Source organism: Hyperoodon ampullatus (assembly GCF_949752795.1).
Source record: "Hyperoodon ampullatus genome assembly, chromosome: 19".
Classification (NCBI taxonomy): Eukaryota; Metazoa; Chordata; class Mammalia; order Artiodactyla; family Ziphiidae; genus Hyperoodon; species Hyperoodon ampullatus.
This window is the reverse complement of record NC_136932.1, coordinates 31,321,622-31,344,296: the sequence shown is the minus strand read 5'-3', so window position 1 is coordinate 31,344,296 and position 22,675 is coordinate 31,321,622. Positions and strand designations below refer to the sequence as shown.

The following is a 22,675-nucleotide window of genomic DNA, read 5'->3' as shown; positions in this document are numbered from 1 at the left end:
TTCCTCTGGCCGGACCCCGTTCCTCTGGCCAGACCCCGTTCCTCTGGCCTCATCCCTCAGTCCTCAAGGCAAAGGGCCTCCTTCACTCAGGGACTAGGAAGAACCCAGGTCTGGCTCTGTCACAGCTGCAGTGGAGAATCCCTCGCAGCTCCCCAGCCCTCCGCACGAGTCCCCATCCCGTGACCCGAGTCAGGGGCCCAGGCACAGTGTGGGTGACCTTTCCCTCAGCTCCAATGTCTCCTCTCCGGGGCATCCAGGGTGCTATCCGCCCAGCCCAGTGGCTACCCCTGCAGGCCCAACTGGCCACAGACCCCAAGGAGGCTCTGCCCACCCCACCCTCACTTCACATCCTGTCACTGATTTGCAGGCCTGAGCCCTGGCCACTCATTTGCTCCCTCTGGACTCTCCCCTTCCTGTTAAATGGGGAGTTAAGTGGCTTGCCAGGTTTTCACAGCAAGAATTTGGCCAAGTAGACTGGCTCTGGGCACTGGAAGTGAATGAGGGAGACTCTAGACCAAACCCCTTGACCAGAAGAACCTGGGAGCCAGGTCCAGGATCTGGAGGGACTAAAACCCCCTGGACCCCACCCCTACTCTACCCAAACCCCTCTGCCTCAAGCCTGGATCTGCATCCACAGCTCTACCATACTCATCTTGAGAGCAGGGGCTGGAAGGGTTTTGCTCACTATGGGGCCACAGTAAGGGCTTGGCCAGCATATAGTAGGAACTCAAGAATTGGTTTAATGAGCAAAACCACCTACGTATTTTCTACAAAGGCGAGGCCCCTCTCCTGCCTTTGCTCATGCTGTTCCTCCTCCACTGGCCCGCAGCCTCTCTGATCACCCCAAGGAAGACGGGCTTCCAGAACTCAGCACAGTAGGATCCTGGCTCCTGTGGGCCCACGGTGCCCTGGGCACCTGGACATACGGTTTACAAAGTCCATCCTCCTTGCAGTTGGAGAAAAGACAGTGGGCGAGCCCGTCCTCAGCCCTGCGTCAGCAACTGCTCCTCTCCTCTGTGGCCTCGGTGGGCAATGAACTCTGCCCCCCCCACCCCCTTCAGAGTTTCAGGGCAAAACAAAGAGATTAAGGAAGAACCAAAGGCAAGTCCTCTCTTACGACAGCATCAGACAACTGTTTCAAAATATATTAGATTTGGTTTTTATTGTAGAGCACACATATCAGGGCAAAGTGCTGCACACACAACTACAAATCATTTTTGGGAAAAAAGCTGTAAAAAAAAAATAAAACTGCAACTGCTTTAGTTACGCAGTCCCGACTTGAGGAATCCACACTGGCAGAGGAGTTCTGGCCCCTGAGAGGGGCTTCTTGATGGTGGCTGCCCCTCAGCTTTCTGCAGCCTCTTCTGTAAGACTAGCCCCCTGGGATGGTAGCAGCCTGGGGACTGAGAGGGCCTCTGCTCTCAGCAGGCCTGGGTCTTGGCCCTGGCTGTCAAGAGGACATTCCTAACGAACCCAGATCAGCAAAACCTTGCAGCCTTCAAGGATCTGAGCGGGTGGAAACTGCCAAAGACTTCACTTATTTTTTCCCTTTCATTATTATTTTTTAAAGGACCCTTCCTTCCCCAGCTCTCATGCCCCTGAGGCGGAGGAGGCACCAACCCAGTCTGCAGGCCTGAGCTCTGGCCTTGGATGCATGCTGCAGGCGGACAGAGGGGACGGGCAGCTTCCTATGGGGACTGACATAGGGAGAAGGCCCAAGGAGGGCCGATGGAGAAGAAAGAGAAAGGAAAAGGAAAAAGCCAGGAGACCAAAGGAAAAAATGAAAATTCCGAACCAAAGAAAACAAAAACCCTACCACACACACAACAATTTTCCAGCCCAAACGCTAGACGCAGAAGGACACCAGTCCCTCCAGCTAGAAACAACTCCTAAAACTGCCCCAACACGGCAAGTCTAACTGTTCCACACAATCACACGTGTATGCTTAAAAGGAGCAACCCAGCAAAGAGGCGGGCTCCTGGCAAGAGGTCGGGACCACTGCAGCTGGCCCCTGGGCAGACCAGGGACCCGTGGGCAGAGCAGGCCAGAGGGCATGCAGGAAGCCCGGGGTCTCAGCCAACTGAACAGCTCTGGGGCAACAGGGGCTGGCACTACCTAGGCCTCTGCCCGGTCATCCCTAACAATTGCTGCAGGAGGAGGGGGTATCTGCGTGAGCTGCTGGGGCCTGGAGAGCAGGTGAGGGGTGGGAGGGCAGCAGGTCCCCTGCAGAGCCGGCAAGGCAAGACCTCAACCCATGGCAGACAGCAGTGGAGGGAGGGGGAGGAGATTGAACTTCATTTACAACACTAAGATTTACATTTAAAGCAAAACAAGAATTTTTCTAAACCAAAACATTTTGTTGCTTTTAAATAAACCCAGCCTGACACAGCCCCACCTGAGGACAGCTGCCCCCCACGCCTCCACTGGCCACTCCAGCGTGAGCTTCTGTGCCTACAGATGCCAACAGCCTTTCCATCCAGGAGGAAAACCAAGAACATGAGAACCAGGTCCTGGCCAATTCTGTTCTTCAGCCTTAACAGGCAACAAACCAAGGAAAAAAAATATAAGAACCAAAAAAAGAAAAGAAAAGGAAAAAAAACCCTCAAAACGAAAACAAAAGGAGGGGCAGCTAGTGAGGATCAAGCCGAGTCCCGGAGGCTCAGGCCTCAGTGCCGCCGCATCTTCACCTTGCGGGCGGGGCTGCCCGCCGCCTCCGAGCAGTCCTCCCCGGGCTCGTAGGACTTGCGCCAGTAGTTCTCCGAGCTGAAGCTGCCCCTCCGCCGGTGTGTGGGCAGCAGCACCGAGCGCCGGTTCTCCTCCTTGTCCATCTCCAGGATCCGAGGCCTGTGAGGGAAGGGGTGGGGGAGGCGTTACCCAGAGACTGGCCCAGGGCCACCCCAGCTCACCGGGTCTCTACAGAGGGGGGAAGTGTGGCAGTAGCAGAAGCACTGGCACCGTGTCTTTGCCCAGCAGGTGCCAACGGTCACCGCTCGTCTTTGAGACATTCCCCGGTTACCCTGTGGGGTCTGCTGGGCTCTGAGTTTGGTGCCCTAGGACACAGCCAAGGCTGCCAGGCAGAAGGCGGCTTTCCTATCACAGCCTCGAGACCCTGCCTGGTTCTGCCATCCCCCTCGGCTCCTCAATCCTCCCCCAACTCCCACTCTCCCTCTCTGCTCACCAACCCCACTAGCCCTGAAACTACAAAGCTCTTGCTGTCTCAGGGTCTCAGCCCATACGGTACCCCTGGCCCAGACTGCCCCTCCCATACATCTTCCCCATCCTTCCAGTCTCAGCTTCAACAGCTTCCTCAGAAACCCTTCTGAAACGGGCCCCTGCTCTGCGGCCTTCCGAGGCCTGCACTTCCCTCCTAACGTCCCATGTAGCCCCCCGGAGCGTGTGTCAGGGAGCAGAACCAGGGAAGGCGTGGGAAGGCACACCATGTTCCACAGGCGGATGGCCAGGGCTTAGTTGAGAATGCCACCAAGCCCAGGGAACCAGACAGAAGGCACTGGAAAGGTGGACAATGCCCGGCTCCTAACCATCTACCCCAGGCTTCCCACCCATCTCGCCCTGCAGCCAGGCCGTGGCGCTGCTTTGCCGGCCTGTGTTGAGGGACTGCAGCCGAGTACCTGTGGGCAGCATCAGGGTCTGCCTTGCGGTGGGACCGCTTGGGTTTCAGAGCGGGGTCCCTGTTGCTTCCCGACAGACGATCTGAGGCATAGCTGGGTGGTAACACGGAGCTGCTCAGGGACTTTGTTTCCAACCGGGGCGCATCCAATCTCGTCCTGCAGAGGAAAAGCACGTGGGGTCACCAGCGGGCCTCTGGGGAGGGTGTGGCCCCATGAGACCAATTCTTTCTCTGGCCGGGTTAGGTGGAGGCCAGCAGTCTCTGCTCTGAGGTTCAGTCTCCTCATGGTTCAACTAGGAATTGGTCCAGCTGACTTGCAAAGACCGTCCTTCCCAAGTTCAGGCTTAGGAGCCAGGGACGGGAACACTTCTGTTTGGAGACTTCCAATGACCTGCTGCCCCAGGGGAAGGATCCCAGGGCTCTCTCAGCTGGACGAGGCAGCCCCACCTCACCCTCCTCCAGCCCATAGATTCTCAAGGGACAGCTACTGTGCCTGCCAGAGGACTGAGGGCCCCACTGGTGGGCACCAACACACTCCAACAGACACATCCACCCCTGCCTGAAACACCAGACAGGAAGGTTCCCCTGGTCCAGGCCTGTGGAAGGACTGGAGGGGAACAGAGTAAGAGCTTCCCTACCCTTACACGGGGACACCAAGGCTATGGTAGAGCCAGGAGGAGGGCCCAGACCCAATCCCACATTCACGCTTGGCTCTGGTCCCACCACAGTCACCTGGCAGCTTCTGCTGGTTCCGGGACACTGACCAAGCCAAGGCCAGAGGGCTTCTGAAGGCAAAGCCCCCACCTAGCACTGGAACACCACTCAGTCAAGGAAAAGCGTGCAAGTATGGAGGGGAAAGAAGGGATGGAGAAACTGGGTGGGGGTAGCCCAGGGCAGCGATCCGAGTCCTTTAGGAAGTCAGGCCAGGAGGAAGCTGGCCTGGGAAGCCTCAAAGAAGCCCCAAGGCCTCTTGTGTGATACAGAGGCCAGCAAGTCAGGCCGCTGGCAGCAAGGGGCAAGAGAGAGGCCTGGGGCGGGGAGTGATGGGGGCACAGCTGGCAGAAGGCCCTGAAGGTATCTTTCCCATGGGCTGCTGGCCACAAAGGAACAACTGGGCTCTGAGGAAGAAGGTGCTATGGCCCCTCAAAGGACATCCTCACAAGACTGCTGGGGGAAGAGAGCAGAAGGGGAACCCAAGAGCTGCCCTGGGTTCTTGGGAATGACTGCGTCCGGTCCTCATAACAGAAGGGAAGACTAGGTCAGTTAGGAGGGAAGTCACGTGTGCCGGGAAGTCCTGGGAGAAAAGTCTAGTCCAGGTGAGACTCCAGGCCTCTTAAGACAGGGAAGCCAGAGGGGCCCAGCTGCACTTACTGGCCCACCAGTCTCAGCCTCCACTCTGGGGACCCCGGGCTACAGGAGACAGGACCTAGGAGCAACAGGAAGATCCAGCCCTGAGGCTGCCACTCAGAGTATGGGCTAGTCACCATCCCTTTCGGGGCCTGTCTCCCCATCTGAGCAAAGGCCTCTTTCAGTTCTGAGGGTCTAGAGACCAAAGACAAGTCGCCTCCTTCAAGGCTAGGATCCTTTCTAGGGGCACTGGGAAGAGGCGGTGCTGGGCACACCCAGACCTGAGGGTGGGAACCAGAATCACCGAAGCCCCGAGAGCTCTCGTTGACCAGGCTAGGCCTCAGATCCCTGTGCTGAGAGCTCACACCAAATGTGACATGAGCCAAAAAGCTCGGCTCAGAGGACTCCAGGGTCTGAAGCCTCGGGAAGGAAAGCGCCCCTCCAGCACTGCCGAGCCGAGCTGACCCGAAGACCCCGCGGGTGCTGGGAGCACACACCCCGGGCAGAAAAGCCCGTGTGGGCAGGACCCGCGGCCCAAGACCGCGAAGGGGTTTCCTCGGGGAGTGAGGCGGGCCAGAGAAGAGCAGCGCCGCCACGAGGCGAGCCTGGCCCCCACGCCTCCGGGGCTGGAAGGCACGTCCTGCCACGCAGGCACGGCTGGCACACACGCTGAGCCCTGGTGGGGCCCGCCCTTCCTGAGCTGCTCGCGACTAGGGCGGCTGGCCGGGCAGCCGGGGGCAGTGGTGGGGGCCCCTCGCTGTGGGTCGGGGACTGCTGGGGAGACAGGTGGGACCAGCTGAGAGTGGACAGAAGCCAGGCACACGGACAGGCTCTGCGTCCCTCCAGCTGCCTAAGAGAAGAAGAGACGGAAGGCGCAGCTGCCCGCACAACAGCTCTGCTACCGTCAGGGCCGGCCCTCAGGGAAGGGGTGATCAGAAGCAGCCCCACCAAAAACTCAGCCTCCCACACCGACTTTGGGGGCAGTAGGAGCTCTGGGGCCCAAAACGGCTCCCGACACATTCCCTGGGGCTGTTATAAGTACATCTCAGAATGGCTGGAGAAGCTCTACTTTCAAAAAGCCACCAAGCTGCAAGAAGCCGGGCTAGAGCCACCAGCAGTGCGCCTTCAGAGCACACCCCTCTCCTCTTAAAGGGCAGCCAACTCCCAGGGAGCAGGCCAGGGTTCAGCAGACAGAGCCACAGGTCTGGGGGCAGGAGGCCCGGTTCTAGCAGTAAGGTCTGGGCCTGCGCCTCCTCGGGTGGTAACAGGAGCCAAGACCTTCCTGACAGATCTGAGCCAACATCCAGGGGTCGCGGCCAGGCACCCCAGGTATGTCAGGACAGCCCCCAGGACAAAGCGTGGACTGGGCCTAGGTACCGGGAAGCCGGAACCAAGGGAGGATGGCCAAGCATTAAGGTAACATTAACATGTGACCGGAGAGGAAGGGAGGAGACTGACTGTCTAGGCGCTGCCCTCACGTTCCTTTATCCATCATGGACTCCTGCGGAGAAGCTGCTGGGGTGGGGCGGGGCGGGGCGGGGGAGGGGGAGAGTGCGAAATCAGAGGCCCAGTCACTGGCCTCAGCCACACAGCTGCCACCCCAGGATGCCCCTGAAGCCCAGGCAGGCTCTCTTCACCGCGGCAGAGCAGAGAGCTGTCCCGGCAGAGGCAGGCCACCGTTTCTGGGAGACGGGGAACCAGTTTGCACTTCAGGCCCTGCTGCCAACCACCCACAACTGCTGGTTCTGCCCTCCCCAAGCACCCTTGTGCTACAAAGCCTGGCTTTCCCAACGGAGCGAGCAGGCAGGGCGCGGTGAGGCAGGCCTGTCGGAGTACTCCTCGCCTACAAGTGCCCTGGGCCCCAAGGTCTACTCTCCTGCCCCTCTAAGTATCAGACTCCCGCACAGCCCAGACCCCCACCCATCCCTCCTGCAACAGTCCCGCCTCCCAGCCCCCACCAACACCACACGCTTCTCTCCAACTCCTGCCCTGCTCTCCCCGCATGGCAGTGCTGACACAGGTGCAGCAGCCTGCTACGGTCAGAGGAGCCTGAAGGACACCCGAGTGTATCACCCAAAGAAAGGGCATCCCAAGCACGTATATGGTCCTGGGCTCCCAGCAGACCTCCCCCGACCCAGGCCAACAGAACACCCAGTCTCCAAGGGGAGCCTCTCCAAATCGCCCAGCCTGGTTACCACCACGCCATCCACGCCACATGCACGTAACCCAGGGCCTCCACAGACGCCAGCCAGACCACAGGGCCAGGATCAGGGTGCTCAGGGACCCCCCAGTTCGGGCCCTGGTAAGGGCTCACTGTCCTCCAGGACACCAGGAGACCTGACACCGGGGCTGCTGACCACCACGGCTCCAGGCCCCCCTCTCCTCACACTGCACCTGACCCAGCACAGCCGTCCTTATTCCTATCCCCGCCCCATCGAGATTACAGGGGGCAACGGTGAGGAAGGGCCGAGAAGCACACACAGCAGTCTCAAGTTTAACCATCTCCAGCATCGCAATGGCCCCAATTTTCAGGTAAGAACACAGGGCTCAGGTAACCAACTTGTATTCAGTGAAGAAGGGACAGAGCCAGGCCACGAGCCCAAGCCAGTCACATCCCTGGCGGCCTCATCGCCTCCTTATTCCTCAGGCAGGTTGTGGATACACCCAATCCCTGGACTCCCGGGGAACAAAGGCGGGTAGTCCTTGGTACCAGGACAAAAATCATGGAGACACAAGCAGTGGCAGACAGGTGTCCCAGTGGGGGCCATGTCTCAGGCCTGACCCGGATCAGGGAAACCAAGAGCTGAGGGACAAAGCCCAGAGCACACCCTCTGCTCATCCACGCACAGAGCCTTGCATTCGGCTGCTCTGCTTTCTGGGAGGGCCTCCCTCTGACCCCAGGGACCCCTGGACCGAATGACCCAGGAGGCCGTTTAGCCCAGCCTCCCACAGGCAGTCTCTCCTAAACAAGCCCCCACCTGCTGCTCCCAGGCCTCGGTGCTCCCCAGGGCCCTCCACACCTCTCACACAGCAGCGAGCGCTCTGCCGAGCTCCGACGGGGTCCCGCCCCGCCCGTCTCCACTGTGTTCCCCACTCGGAGGCTCTGTGAGGAACGGTGCCTCTGCCTGACCTGTCCTGGCCCCTGAGCCTCTCCGAAGCCTGCCTGAGGCCCACACACCACCCCTGACTGCCTTCAGGCGGCACCTCTCTGGAAAGCATTCCCTGACCAGCCCCCGGTGAGGCGCTAAACCTTTACCTTCCCCAAAAGGTAAAGTGAATGAGAAGAGACCACACTCACCACTTTCCCAGCACCAGCACAGAGCCTAGCACACACCAGCTTTGATTAACATTGGACAAGTGACTCTCCAGCTGCTTTTCCAAACTTCAGCTCCACTTGACCAGCAGCAAAGGAACAGGCTATTTACACCGCCTTGAGCCGTTTCCTCTGGTTAATCATGCAGGAACACAAGTCTCGTAGGCCAACCCGATGCAGGCCTGGGGGCCTCCTGAACACCAAGAGATTGGGTGCCCTGGCCACCAACCAGAAGGCCCTGAGGGCCACAAGCCATCGCCTGATGCTGAAGTTTGGATCCACTGCCTCCTTCCCCTCACTGCTCCTCCCTTACAGAGGCCCTCTATACTACCTGCCTTCAAGCTCACCAATTCTGCCTGGCCAGCAGTTTCCAGCTCAGGAGCCAGAGCTACCAAGCCTGTCCCACAACAAGCCCCCGAAGCTGCAGGTCATCTTTCTGTTTGTTTTTGCTGGGCCCCAGTGGACACGCTCCGTGCTCCTAGGACAATGCTCACTCTGCTTGTGCTGTCTGAGCATGCAAAGTGCCCACCTATCACAGATCCAGCCCCAAGGGAGCGCTGAGTCTCCTACATGCCCACCTTGGATGCCTTGTGCACACAAGATGCTTCATGTTCCCAAGTCGGGAATCCCTGCTCAGAGATCACTCCAAACTGGCTAGAGAAGCCGAGGCAGCTCACTGCCTGCTTGAACCCCTGTCCAAACAGAGTTCACACCCTCCACTCTCAGGGTTAATGTGTGGGAAGCACTCTACCCGGCGCCCGGCACCTAGGAGCTGGATGCTTGGCAGAGGACAGCACACAAGGCCCTTAGAAGGTCGCACGTCAGGGAACTGTGGGAAAAACCAAATACTCCCCCACCCCAATGACTGCCACACCTCGGAAGTTGGCCAGCCTCCTGGTTCTCTAACCAGTCATTTAAAACTTAAACCACACTTCCAAAAAAAGTAGGTCCAGCTTCCCTGCCAGGGGAACCAACGATTGGCAAAGATGCATGTTGGGCAGCTTGCTCTGGGTGGGCTGGGAAACAGCGACATTCCAGAAGTTGGGCGCATTCAAGAGCTGACCAACCTGCAGCTGCAGCCTCACCCCACACACCCTGGAGGGTAGCCCCCTACCGCTTAAAATACTCTCAGCCACCAGCTCTCTACTGGCACAGCAGAGGCAAGAAAGCCCTTCTGTATGTGAGGCTCTGGGTTCTTCAACTCACAGCATCCACCCTGGGGCAGGGCTCGGGGTGTTCCACTGTGCAAACCACCAAGGGCCACAAGACCCAGCAACAGGAGACCGAGGTTCAAGGCCGCACTCAGCCATTTACTGGTTGTGACCCCAAACAGATGACACTAAGCTGCAGCCTAGGGACTGCATTCCCGGGGAGGCTCTCCGAGGGTCACTCCCAGCGAGAAACTATGGCACCACCTCCTACGTGAAGACTCAGCATCATCCACGTGCAAAGGAGCCGTGTTCTGCTGAACCAGGAAGCACTTGACCGCCGCCCACCCGTTTCCCCCCATGAGGCCCTTAGAAAGACTACCGCAGTGCTGACCAGCCTGAAGTGGTGACAGAGGACCCAGGCCCTCCCTCTGCAGCCTGTGCGATCTTTATCCGAACCTAAGAGAAGGCAGAGCTGCCTCCACCCTACCTACTTGCCTACAAGGAGCAGGGCCGGGCTCAGTGCCCAGGTCCCACCTGTCGGGATGTGGCCTCACCCAAGGACACAGAGTCAGCCAGGCACCCACCAAGGCCACATCCTTGACCCCTGGGCAGCGCCTGAGCCAGGATGCACCCCTTTTCATCAGGTCACCAGCTTGTCCTTTTGTACCTGGTGCTGCTCATCGACCGGGGAGCTGTCCTCCTCTGGACTGGCCTCAGTGCTGGGACTCAGATGAACAAGGCTCTCCCTGCCCCCCCACAGAACACATCTTTGGAAACTCACAATGGCAAGTGTACAGGCTGTGACAGTAGGGGGCAGGGGATGGGCTGAGAGAGCTACATGTATATGATGCTTCCTGCGTGTCAAAATGGTTGACCCTTGAGCCTTGAAGGACGGCTAGGTTAACCAACTTTCGGTGCGTATATGTGGGTCACCTGGGGGGTGGGGGTGGGTCAGAAGGGAAAGCATTCCCAACAGAGGCCACACTGCTGCGAGAGTCTGGGACATCAGTGCGTGGGCCACACTAGGAGCTGCAGGTGATTTAACGTAAGTGGGAAGGAGATAACAGGGAGAACATCGAGGGAGGCTGGATGGACAGGCGAAGTCCAACAGAGACCTTGCATTTTACTCTGCAGGCAAGAGAGCTGCCCTTGCCTCTCCTCTGGTCCCCTGGGTGGGCTGCCTACAGCTGGGCACTTCACCAGCTCAGCAGCCTAGGGAAGCTGCGGAGGTGGGGGCACCCATCCACTCCTTTCCAGCCCAGTCCCTGGCTGGCTCCTGGACCCACTCAGGGCAGAAAGTCAAAAAGCCCAGTCACCCACAACAGCCATTCTCCTCGGTCAGAACGCTACAGGGGCTCAGGTGGCCAAAGAGCTTCCGGGGTGAGCTGGTTAACAGTGCAGAGTCCTGGTGGCGCAGTGGTTAAGAATCCGCCTGCCAGTGCAGGGGACATGGGTTTGAGCCCTGGTCCAGGAAGATCCCACATGCCGCGGAGCAGCTAAGCCAACTTGCCTCAACAAAGAGTAGCCCCCGCTCGCCGCAACTAGAGAAAGCCCACGCGCAGCAACAACAAAGACCCAATGCAGCCATAAACAAATAAATAAACAAACAAAAAACAAAAAACAACAACAGTGCAGAATCCTAGCTCCACCAAGGAGCATCTGGCTTGGGCAGCCAGGTACAGGAGCCACCGCTCGAGGGAGGAAACAGCCAGAAGAATGACCCAACACTCCAGCTCTGGCCACTTCCTCCTGCACCTCCAGTGAAGCTTTCCCTGGGATGAGCTATTGTGAGGAGCTGGGAAGGAACACCTAGGAGGCGCTGCTCTGGTTCTACTCCCCCCCAACCCTCATTCCTGCCCCGGGTGGGCCACCTGGTCTCTGGCTGCCACTGGAGGTACCAGGCACACCTGACAAGAAATGACTGGGGAGGAAAGGCCAGAAGGGAGCAACACATTGGCCTGCCTCACTTCCGGGTCCTGGGTTTTGGACTGTGCTGGGAACCACAGGAAAAGCAAGCGGAAAAGCAGATAAAAACCCTTCTTCTGACGGATTCCGGGAATATTCTTAGGCTAGAGGTGAAACGCTGCCAGGCTGATCACTGTCTGGAGTTCCCCTAGGTGCCCAGTGCCCTGCCCGCACCGCAGGACTGTCCCACAGGTCTGGGTCATCTCTATTCTACAGATGATAAAACAGACTCAATGTTCTGACTTGGCAAAGTAGCAGGGCTGTGCCAAAGAGACATCACCACCACAATGTACTGGAGCTCCGGACCCAAAGGGCCAAGATGCAGAAGTGATAAACTGAAGTGATAAGCCAGGGCTTCCCTGGTGGCGCAGTGGTTGAGAGTCCGCCTGCCGATGCAGGTGACGCGGGTTCGTGCCCCGGTCTGGGAAGATCCCACGTGCCGCGGAGCAGCTGGGCCCGTGAGCCATGGCTGCTGAGCCTGCGCGTCCGGAGCCTGTGCTCCACAACGGGAGAAGCCACAGCAGTGAGAGGCCCGCATACCGCGCAAAAAAAAAAAAAAGATGACAAGCCAGAGAGTAAGGATGTACTTAAAAAAAGAAAGAGCTCCCAATGGCCAAAGGTGGGACAAGCTGAGCACAGAATAGACACCACGAGTCCACACTGCTGTCAGGAATGAGTGAATGAAGCAATAAACAAGTGGGGGAGAAGACACAAAATCTCCTGTGCAGAAGGATTCCAGGAATCTGTGTGGCGACTCTGCCCTCAAAGAGGTGGCGCTCACCCCCCACTCCTTATGTGTGGACCGCTCACAGTGACGTCCCTCCTAAGAGGACAGTATGAACAGGGGGCAACAGTGACAAACACAGCCTCAGCCGGGCGCTCAGGGTCAGCGTCGACAGTGGAAGGTCCTGCGCCCTGGACGTGATGTGAGGAGAACAGCGCTGCCCCTCTGCAGTCTCCTCCCCAGACCCACAACCCCGGTGTAACCAAGAGGCAACACCAGACACACCACAACTGAGGGACCTTCCACCACACACCTGGCGGTCAGTGTTACCACGAATAAGGCAAGTCTGAGAAAGTGTCGCAGCGGAGAGGAGCTAAGGTGACATGACAACTGCGCGTCCTGTGGGGTCTGGGACAGAAAAGGACGTGAGGAGAAACGAGGGAAATGTGAGTAAAGGATGGACTCCAGTTAACCGTCCTGGATCAGAATTGGTTTCGTGACTGTGATGAACATACCACACTGATGTGAGACATTACCAGGAAGGGGAACGGAGAGCTCTCTGCTATCTTCCCAACTTTCTGTAAACCTAAACCTGTTCTAACAAATAAAGTTTACTTAAATTTAAAAAAAACACAAATAAGGCAAGCTATAGGACATCCTGCTCCAGCCTGGGTCTAGGCACTGTCCTGCTCACTGACGACTACACGAGCCTGGGCAATCAGCCAGCCTTCTCAGGACCCCTGCCTCAAGGCAGGAATGTCTTGACCCAGCATTTACGTAGTCAGTCCATTCACCTCGTGAGCAGAAAAAAAAGAAGTGCTGGAGATGCCAGGATTGGCAATGTTGGTCAGTACGTCCCTGACCCCCTAGCCAAAGAAGAGGGACAGCCACAAGCCATGCGCCTGCTCAACACGCAGCCAGCCACCCACCTACGTCCCCTGTCCTCACTCCCTACTCCTCCCAGAAGTGAAAACCCAGGCATTTTTAAAGCAAGCTGCTGAGGCACAATCTAAAAATACTCAGTGAGAAGCACACGTGACAAATCAGAACCAAGGAGGAAGGAAAAGGAAGAGGTGGGGGGAGGCAGGGTCTGGAAGAATGTCCCCCAAATCCTGTCTCAAGACCCAGCCCACAAACACTGGGAGCGTGTGCTTTTGCTCAGCCCTCATGCTGAGGGCTACTGACAGAGGAACCCAGACCTCCACCTGCAGTCAGGTCTGCAGGAGCCAGACACCAGGACACTTACTTCCTGAGGATGATGACTGCTCTGCGCTCCTTGATGTCCTGAGGCCGGATGCAGTGAGTGATTTCATCAGCAGCATATCCACTAAAAAGAAACACAGAGCACGTGAGCATGGAGAGTGGATGGACAACCAAAGATCCCCAGGGTTACGGAGACAGAAATAGGGTCCTGGTCTTAATGGCCATCCTCCACCCCATTACATGACAGGTTCAAGGATCTACGTGGGAGGAAATACGTGTTAAGTTCCAGGATGCTTTTGCCCAGAAACCACTGAAGGGAAAACCTGGGATGAGGTAAAAGCAGGTCTTAAAGCAGAAGCCGAAGCAGGAATCTCCTTGCACAGGCCAGGAGCCCTTCTTTCAAAGGGTCCCCAAGAGGGCACACTGTTAGTGGCTTTGGAGGCCGATGGAGTGACTCAGGCCAGACCCTGGGGAGAAGATAAGAACCGCATCTCCCCCTCCCCCACCCTTGGGCTGGCAGAGGCGGCCAAGGCAGACACTGACAGCACTGAGTCACCAGAGAGAACTAAGGCTGCAAGGTTCAAAAAGAGAATTTGTCTACTTAGAAAAAAATGCTTTCAAAAACCTTCATTTTGGGGGATCCAAAATCTTGAAGACAGCTGTGTTTGGAATATTTTAAGAATTCCCATCACACTCAAGTATCTATTTATTTTCTTCATCAAGTTACATGATTTTGAAAACTGCTCAGACCAATGAATGTGGGTAGATGGCTGTCCTCTTCACAACTAATGTCTGTCCGATTTGAAACTCTGGAAGCAAACTCAGCTCCCTGAGTACAGGCCCTCACTGGGAACCTGGCAGCCATGAGGCACTCCCACCCTGAGTTCCGCACTAAGCCCCCCACTGAGCCAAGGCAGCTCCGCAGCCACAGGCCTCCTCCCCCTGCTCAGGGTTCCCTGGCTGCCGCCAGGACCACCAATCTTCCTCTATTCAGCTGCTAATCAGCTCCTTCTCAAGGGTAGCTGTGAAGACATGGGTGGAGCAATGGTCAGAAACACCACAGGCCTGGGAAGGACTCCTCAAAATGGCCAGGCTGCCCCAACGTGGGCAAGAACTAGAAGCAAGAGCGAATAAAAAATAAAAAGTCCTAGAGAGAAGTACCGCTGATTCAGAAATCTGATTTGGAGCCATGTGGAGGGCAGAGAAAAGAGCTCTTATTTTAGGGATTTTCCCCTTTGAGCTGCTCCTGGACCAGAAGTTTTCAATTTTCTCTGTAAATAACAGTCCCGTGAGATAACTACGGACAAACGTCCACAGTCAAATCAATCTGGAAATATTGATGAGTTTAATAAAGTATCGGTATGTTAAAGGACCTGAGAGTTACTACAGCTGAGTTTAACTGAGCACTGACCAAGGAACCTTCTCTCAAACAACACCTATTAACATCTGCAGGCGGGAGTTCCCTGGTGGCCTAGTGGTTAGGATTCAGTGCTTTCACTACAGAAGCCTGGGTTTGCTCGCTGGTAGGGGAACAATCCCACATGCCCCGTGGCATGGCCAAAATACAAAAAAAAAAAATTTAGGGACTTCCCTGGTGGTCCAGTGGTTAAGACTTCGCCTTCCAATGCAGGGGGTGTGGGTTCGATCCCTGGTCAGGGAGCTAAGATCCCACATGCCTCGTGGCCAAAACACCAAAACATAAAACATAAACAATATTGTAACAAATGCAATACTGACTTTAAAAAATGGTCCACATTTAAAAAAAAAATCTTTAAGAAAATATCTGGAGCTTCCCTGGTGGTGCAGTGGTTGAGAGTCCGCCTGCCGATGCAGGGGACACGGGTTCATGCCCCGGTCTGGGAGGATCCCACATGCCATGGAGCGGCTGGGCCCGTGAGCCATGGCCGCTGAACCTACGCGTCCAGAGCCTGTGCTCTGCAACGGGAGAGGCCACAACAGTGAGAGGCCCGTGTACCGCGAAAAAAAAATATATATATATCTGGAGGCCCAGAGAGAAATGCCATACAAGGATCGAGGAGTTGAAGAGACCTGGGTTAGAACCTGAGCTCTGTCACCTTAGCTGAGTCACATGCTGGGCCAAAACCTCAGCTCCTGCAACTGCAGGGACAGCAGTAGATTCTTGGGTGTTCATGTGGTGGTGCTCTGTGCTCTGTCACTTACGACATTCCTTTGTGGTGACTAACGATGAGATTGTTAAAAGGGTCAGTGCCTCCTGTCTTCTAGACAGAACTACAGTTATATGTCTTCCTGGTTAGCACCCCTGGAGAAGAGCAGTGGGAGGCCCACCTGCAGGGCTACCGTGAGAATTCAGTGAGATAATGCAGGGTGCCTGGCACCCCCATTTACTGAGCACCTGACACAAGCCAGGCGTCCTGGACAACCTTCACCCAGGCTCCCTGCAGCAGAGGCCTCCTGGGCCCCCTCCCAGGGCTAGGAGCTCTAGGTCTCATCCTACGCTCTCTCTTGTCACTCCACATTAGGGGAGTGCAGATCTGGGCTCCAAGACCCTCCCATATTAACACGGGACTTTCCCAAAGAGTGAAGTCCAGTTCCCCAAAGGCAATCCAAGGCATATTTCTAAGGCCTAGACCTGCAGTACCGGTTGCAGGCTACCTTCCTTACTGTTAACGAGTGTTACTAATCTGTTTGACTTGGCTATAGGACCTGCCAAGGGCCCTGACTTCCCATCTTCAGCAAGGAACTGCATCCTGTAACACAGAAGCAGCAGATCCAGACGCTGGTCAAATTTTAAGTGCCCCCACCTCCCAAAGTGCTCTAGAACAAAGAGCAAGTCATGCCAGGTTCCTGTCCCCCAGCCCAGGCCTCAGAAGAACTGGTGCAGAACCAAGACCGCACGGGCCCACAGAAATGACCATGGCGCTCACTGACCCCCACCTGAACAGCTCACTGGCACTGGTCTTCTAGAACTTCCTGGCAGCTACGACACAGCCTACTGACCCCGTCCTCAGTATCAAGCTCTGCTGGGAGTGGGGGGCTCCAAGTCCTGATCAGAGGAAGCTCTTCTGTCCAAACTTCAGCAGAAAGTGCCCAAGAGAGACCACAGAGGGTTATTTACTGCTAAGGAACTTACTTGCTACAAGAGAAACTGTTTGAAAGTGCCAGTCTGCCAGCTTGAAACTTAATATACCCTGGGTCCAGGCCTAACCTTGGCATGAAGAAAAGTTCCAGTGCCGCCTCCTCTTTTGTTCTCACAGGGAAGAGAGAGGGGAAATACCTGAGGCTGGTACTGCCCTGCACTGAGCCCAAGCACCACCCCCACCCCATGCAGCAGTGACTAGTGTGCCGCAAGCACCCAGAGCAAGAGCCTGGCTGTCACACACCACACTATGCCTTAGAGTGACTCTTGGAAAGTCTCCCCTCTCTTGGAAAGCTTTGCTCACCTCCCCAGGCTGGGTTCCCCCACACCGCCCACCCAACCCGTCTCTGCTACTGCAGTTCGGCCTTGTGGCAATCGCCTTCCCTACAAGACAAAGCTCTGCAAAGGCCTTACTCATCTCTGCATACAGCAGACGCTAGATGACGTGTGTGTGTGTCGAGGCCCAACGTTCCTACTGCTGTGAAGACTCAGTTTCTACATCTGCGAAACACAGACTGCAGCAAGTCCTTCCTCGGAGGATCCGGTGCAGGTCAAAGGAGGAGTCTGGAAGACTCTTCATAAGGGGCTGTGCAGGACCACACACCTCTCCTCTAGGGCACAGCCTTGGAGACGGAATTATTAAGGCACAGTTCCAAGGTGGCCGCCATTCCCCATCTACTCTGTGCCCTGCCCAGGGCAGACAGAGCCAGAGATGGAGGGACTGGCCGAGATCACCAGGACTGCCTGGCGACACCTCCCTCTAGCGGGGGCTGCCACTGAGAGGCCTACAGGACCTCACTTAGGATTTGGGGGGCAGCAGGCCAGCCACCTGGGCACAGGGGCAGAACTGTGAGCTCAGACTCAACTTATAATCACACCTGAACCTCCTAGAAGACACATGGCCTAACACGAGGAAGCAGTCCTGGGGCTTTCTGAACCCAGAAGGAAGAAGGCCAACCTGCTCCAAGTCCCAATTCTGTACACATCAAGGTATAAATAGAAAGCAGCTGAGCACAGAGGCAGCTTGTTTCCAGACACTTCACCAAAACCTCAAGCCTTTGGTCATGTGAAAGAGAATCAATCTTCGCTAACAACTCTAGGACTTTAATAGCCCCATTTTGCAGAGGCAAACTAAGGCCCAGAGGGGTTAACTAACTTGCCCCAAGTCAAACAGCTACAGTGGTGGCACTGGAACTCTAATCAAACTCTCGGTTTCAGTGTCTATGCTACACTGGTTTTTGTTTTTTGATGGGAGTGGCGGTGGGGAGAGGCAGGTAACAAGGGGTAGGAAGAAAAAGCCCATCTGTGTTTCCCAGTGACAAGGTCCAATCTGTAGTGGGGGCCTCACTGACCGCAGCAAAGGGTACAGGTAGTCCAACCATCTCCAGGGAGAGAGTCCGCAAAGATGAGCCCACGCCTGCAGCGAGTTAGCATCATAACCCAGTAACGGCGGCACACCAACGGCCCAGCCAAAAATGGCCAGCCAGCCCTGAAACTTTTATGGCCTATTTATTTTCTGCTTTCTCTGACCTTCATGACTAAGACCGTCACTAGCCGGCTAGCTTCCTCTCCTTTGCTGCCCTCTGCCTTCTTCTCACGCCTGGCAGAACCAAGGCCAGCCAACACCCCGCAGCCCAGAGCTCCTCCTGAGAATAAACAGCCCTGACTTCATCCTAAAGTTCCTCCCCCTCTCACGGAATCAGGAGATTCCACACAAGAGATGTGGCCCAGACCTATGTGCCCTACATTCCCAGCTATTTTAAGCCAGAAAGCTCAATTCTGCTGTCAACCAGCTGAACACCATCCGTCCTCTGCCCAGGACTGAAGGGGTGCCCGCCCCACCCAGCATCAACTGTTATCTGGAAGTCACAGGCTGAGCCCACCACTGCGTGTCTCACGGCCGGGTGATACAGTAATTTCCAGACAGGTGGCTAAGGCCTGGGTCTTTGGGCATGTGGCCACCGCAACCACAGACCACTCAGCAGTGATTAAAAATAGCAGCAAGTATGCAATTAGCCTTGAGGTAATTATTCCAATTAATCCATCTGAAATCTGTTTTAATCTACCATTTACCATACAGAAAACAGGAAAAGGAATACAAGATGAACTGATATAAGAAAAGATAAAAAATATTTCTCTAGAGAACAGCATTAAGACAGGACCCACTCAGGCCCAGCATGGAAAGGTTACAAAAAAACAACTGCCAGCTGGGTTTGGAAAGAAGTTTGAAGCACTTCCAGAAGGGTCTGTTCTGGAATTGCTCTAAATGCCCACGTCTGGACACTGCTGAGTCAATGTTTGCCACACACTAAAATCCACGCTGACAACTATTAAATATAAAACTGTATTTCTGCCATATTGCCTTGGACGGGTACAGACACCACTGCCATCAACAACACAAGTCTGAGTCAGATGAGAATTACTAGAACCCGTCCCTATCTGTAAAGAAACACTGTCTTCATCAGCCCCTTCCACTGGCAGCTTTACAGCTCATCACCTCTGCGCTGGGATACTTACCAGGAAGTGAAAGCAAGCATCCCCTCTTACCAGCTCAGGGAAGAGCCCAAGCAGGACTTGCACAGAGGCAGCACTAACAGGCAGGTGTTCACCCACCTGCACAGCAAGTAAGCTCAGAGAGCTAAGTGAGCAGGTGCTGGAGGATTTAAATTAGCAGGGGTGTCCGGAACCTGAGAGCAGTAGCTCTCCCCTGGGGACGTTTCACCCCCCGGGAGACACGTGGCAATGTCTAGAGACATTTCTGGTCATCACGGAAGGTGCTTCTGGCATAGTGGACAGAAGCCAGGGATCCGGCTAAACGTTCCACAAGGCACAGGACAGCCCCCACACGTCAACAGGACTGCGGCGGAGAAGCTCTGCTCTAGAGCCTCACCGAGGCACGCCACACCAGAACCTCTACCTCAGGTCCAGGCTGGCTCTGAGGACTGGTAATGCGCTCCAGCTGCCTCTAGTCGGCACCTAGCCCTCAGCTAGCCCCTCTTGCGCTCCCCTCCGCCGCACCTCTGCTCGGCGGCTAACTCCCAGTCACCTCCTAGTCCCCCTTCAAGTTCCTGAAAACCTCCGAACTCCACAGTGGAGTAAGACTTCCCCCCAGTGTACTCCTGCGGTTACCTTCCTGGGCTGTAACTAACTGTCTGTGGCCTCCACCGGGCCGTGAACTCCGTGAAGGGAAGAGCCATGTTTAAGGCTCCACCAAATCCCCAGCCCCTTCCCCGACAAGAGAGCAGGGGAGCACGAAATGGCTGTGTATGAAAGCACCCACGTAAGGGTCGAGCCTGTGCCAGGCCCTCTGCTAGACACTGAATCACCACCTTTAGCTCTGATAGGCTGTGCAAGTTGCCATCACCCTATTTACAGATGGAAAGGCCGGCTCAGAGAACGCCCACAAGGTCCCAAAGCAAATGAGAGGAGAGCTGGGTTCAAAGCCTGGGGCAGCACTTTTCAGGACATGGCCGAGCCTCCCACACTGACCCCTCAGCCAAGTCAGAACCCAGGCGGAAGGGACTGGGAAAGCCTCGGGACTTCCCTCTTCTACGGCAAAGCTGAAAAGGGTTTTCCTGGTGATGCGATCCCGCTGCTAAGCGCTAACAGACCTGCGCTTTAAGAACCTGAAAACTCTCTTCAATACAGGGTGTGAGTGTGTGGGAGGGAGGGGGGCTCTGCAAGTCACAAACTGCCTCTTGTGGCCCCCCCTTTACACACCGGACCACTGCCAGGCCTCCTGCTGACAACCCTGAGGACCTGTGATGATGTGGGAAAGCAGTATCCCGTTAAGAGAGCAAATGGCCCTCGTGTGAGAGACGCTTTTAAGCACGGAGAGCCCTTCAATGGAGTCAGGCCACTTGGGAGAGTGTGCCCTGGAAATGCCATCTTAAAGGCCTCTGCCAAGACATCCATGTGGAGCACCACGCAGATCTGAGGAGAAGCTGGGAGCCCACATGACAAGGGGGTACCTGAGAGGTAAGTGGCCCTCTAGCTTCCAACGCATGAGGAAGCCGGAATACTGCCCCTGCTGCCACTGACTTCACAAACTTTCCCCTCAGGAGACGTGGTGGGTACCACACGGCTCTGCTGGCATTCCCAGATGTGGAAGCAGCCTCAGCTGTTCCCCTCAAATGAGACAGAACACTTGCCTCAGGGCACTGAGAGGGCTCCGGGGACCCCGCTTCTCCCCATGACCGTGGCCCACGGCACTGACCGAAATTGAGAGGTTAAGCTGCTCACAACACAACTGCAGTGCCTGCCGATCCTGTACTAGAATGTGGTGGTCAGCCAAGCTGCAGTCTAGATCTCCTAAGAGGTTTTGGGGATTACTGAAGTACATCGTTCCATTTACTTGTTCCAGGGCCGGAAGCAGGGAGCTTCCAAGTAAATTTTCTGCTTCATATAAACAGCAAAGGTGTTGCAGCAGGCAATCTTCTCTGAGGGCCAGGGCGCTGAGCTAACTCTCAGCAGGTTCTGGGACTGAAAATAGGCCAAGAGCCTAAGATCTGCTGAACAGCTACAAAGCCTAATACCAGGAAAAAGACAAGCTTTATTTTGTTTCATAGGGTCCTGATTACAGGTAACTCATCTTACAAAGGACCAATGGGCTCTTCTGCAGCCAAGAGGGACTGAATTTTAAGTTTGCTGCACTCTATTCCTGGTCCAACCCCTGATCTGTTCAAAACCAGGGAAGCCACTCCCCCTCCTGGGAATGGAGAACGTGTATCAATTAAATACGCTCAGGGACCTTCCTCTGTGAGGATGTCCTCTCTTAAACGAATCCACGAACATGTTCTCTGTTAAAAAGACCAAGAATGGCAAAGTTGGAAAGACTTTTAGACGGTAATCCCAACTAATTTTTTTAAAAACTCAGACTTGGAAATGGAGGCCCAAAATGGAAGTGACTTGCTCAAATCACGAAGGTAAAGAGACTCCGAAAACCACCCTTCTAGAAAGATGCCTTTAGATTAGTTCCGGGTCAAGTCTGCGATCTCGTCGTATCTGCCCACGGGATAGAAAATTCTAGCTCAGCTCCCTGCTTTCTTACTGCCTGTGTTTTAAACGCAGACCCCTTTCCCCGCCCCCCACCCCCGCCCCGCAAACAGAAGCCTGGGTCAGAAGCGGAAAGCGCGGGCTCCTGGGGGCCGCTCCCACCTCCCAGGCGTTTACCTGAGCACAGTCACGCTCCCCCTGCGCACCGGCAGGGAAAGCACGGGCTCCGACACCCGGATAGGCTTGAACTGGAACTTGCAGCCGAAGCAGAGCGCGGAGTCGCTGAAGAAGGACACGGACACGATGGGGCGCTCGAAGATGTGGATGGGGTCCACGTGAGACACGATGCAGCCGCCGGGCTGGTAGTCGTTGATGACGGCGCTGTTGACGAAGCCCTCGGGGATGACGCGGTGCTCCACCAGCTTCTGGATCACCAGCTGGTGCACCCACTCGGGGATCTCGTCCACGTCGCCCGGCGGGTAGAGGCGCTCCTGGCCGGGCCCGCGCTTCTGCAGCTGGGCGCCGTACGTGTAGCCCTCGCCGAAGAAGTACTTGTTGCGCAGCGGGGCCCGGTCCACCGTGTGCTCGTTGTACAGGCCCTTCTCGGCGCGGGACACCACCTCGTCGATGCGGGCCTCGATCTTGGCGCACTCGTCCTGGCTGAACAGGCGCATCTGGCGGATACCGCTCTTCACCTTGCGCGCTTCCTCCTCCTTCTGCAGCTGCTGCTCCTCGAAGTCGCTGCGCTCGGGGTCCGAGTCCTCTGGGTACTTGCGCTTGGCCCCGGGCGCCGCGTAGGGCTCGGCCGCGGCGGCGGCGGCGGCGGCGGCGGCCACGGCGGCGGCGGCGGCGGCCGCGGCCTCCCGACTGCCCGCCTTGTAGTTGTCCCGGGACGTCATGGACTTGAGCTTCTCCCGCAGGTCCGTGTAGCCGCTGGCGGCCGCCATGGTCCACGCCGCTGCTCTAGGGCCCTCCGCGGCGGGCGGGGCGGCCGGGCATGGCTCTGGGGGACGCGCCCGGGCCCCGGGCCGCAGAGGCCCTCAGCGCCAGGCCCGCGAGCGAGGCCGCGCCGCCCAGCAGGGGCGTCGAGGGGCGGCGGGGCGGCCTCAGGGGCGGCGGGTCATGCGGCGGCGACGGCGGCGACGGCGACGAGGCTCCCTCCTCCTCCGCCTTCTCCGCGTCCCGGGGGGCAGGGGCGCCGGCAGGGCCTCATGCCGCGCAGGGCGGCCGC

The 22,675-nt window shown here is 56.6% G+C and overlaps 1 protein-coding gene across 1 annotated transcript; it reads right to left on the bottom strand.

The window, feature by feature from the left end:
- Positions 1 to 1,914: 1,914 nt before the first annotated feature.
- Positions 1,915 to 22,391, bottom strand: ALKBH5 (alkB homolog 5, RNA demethylase; the record flags this gene model as incomplete). Its single annotated transcript, XM_079725652.1, has 4 exons — positions 1,915 to 2,844; positions 3,630 to 3,785; positions 13,375 to 13,455; positions 21,622 to 22,391. The coding sequence occupies 4 exons, from the start codon at positions 22,389 to 22,391 to the stop codon at positions 2,667 to 2,669; spliced, it is 1,185 nt and encodes a 394-aa protein (XP_079581778.1). The 3' UTR covers positions 1,915 to 2,666.
- Between the last annotated feature and the right edge of the window lie 284 nt (positions 22,392 to 22,675).